Source organism: Stegastes partitus, unplaced genomic scaffold (assembly GCF_000690725.1).
Source record: "Stegastes partitus isolate 25-593 unplaced genomic scaffold, Stegastes_partitus-1.0.2 Scaffold115, whole genome shotgun sequence".
NCBI lineage: Eukaryota > Metazoa > Chordata > Actinopteri > Pomacentridae > Stegastes > Stegastes partitus.
Window position 1 is genome coordinate 206,328 of NW_007577846.1, and position 646 is coordinate 206,973.

Here is a 646-nt window from a genome sequence, read left to right on the forward strand (position 1 = left end):
AACATTTTTTATTGTTTTTAATACAAACAAACTTTGGAATAAGGCTTCAGATTTCCTCTCTCAGAGCTGTGAATATTATTTCAAGAGAAGCATCTGTTGACACTTTACATTCTGTGGTTTTAAATGAACATCAGAAATCATCTGTCGCAATTTTAAAAGGCACCAAACAGCAAGAAAACATGTCAACAACAACAAAAACATCACATTATGTCGTTAAAAAAAAGTAGAAGTTGCAGTGCGCTGCAGGCTTTGAGTGGACGGTTAGAAGCTTTGACGTGGAGCTGAGTTGAAGCTGGACCTTCACATTGGTTATCGGTCGCTGCGTCGTCGTCTCGGTGACGCGCTGCAGCTGAACCTTCGTTGTCTCGGCGTCCGGAGGCCTTTTCCGTCGGGCCTCGCCGCCACAGGGTCTCCCTCCCTGCCCTCCAGGGGCTCATCATGGCTGCCGCTGTCCAATCACGCGATCCTCACCGCGCTGAACTCGTCCCCTCCTGTGGACGAAACATTACTCAGATATCAGCACATTTAGCTGACGGACCCGACATCTTCACTTCAGACCAACGTGTGGTGGTTTTTACTCAACTACTTGTATTTGATCACTGGTTTTCATTTGGTGTCTCTGTGTGGCTGTTTTGCATTACAGGTA

General features: G+C 46.4%; 1 protein-coding gene across 2 annotated transcripts in view; it reads right to left on the bottom strand.

Moving 5' to 3' along the window:
• dub (duboraya) overlaps positions 1 to 646 on the bottom strand; it is a 12,041-nt gene continuing 11,395 nt past the window's right edge. For both annotated transcript variants that reach the window (XM_008278080.1, XM_008278079.1), the window contains exon 7: positions 1 to 491. In XM_008278080.1, the coding sequence (XP_008276302.1) occupies positions 468 to 491 (24 nt within the window). In that variant the 3' untranslated portion in view covers positions 1 to 467. The remainder of the gene's footprint in view (positions 492 to 646) is intronic.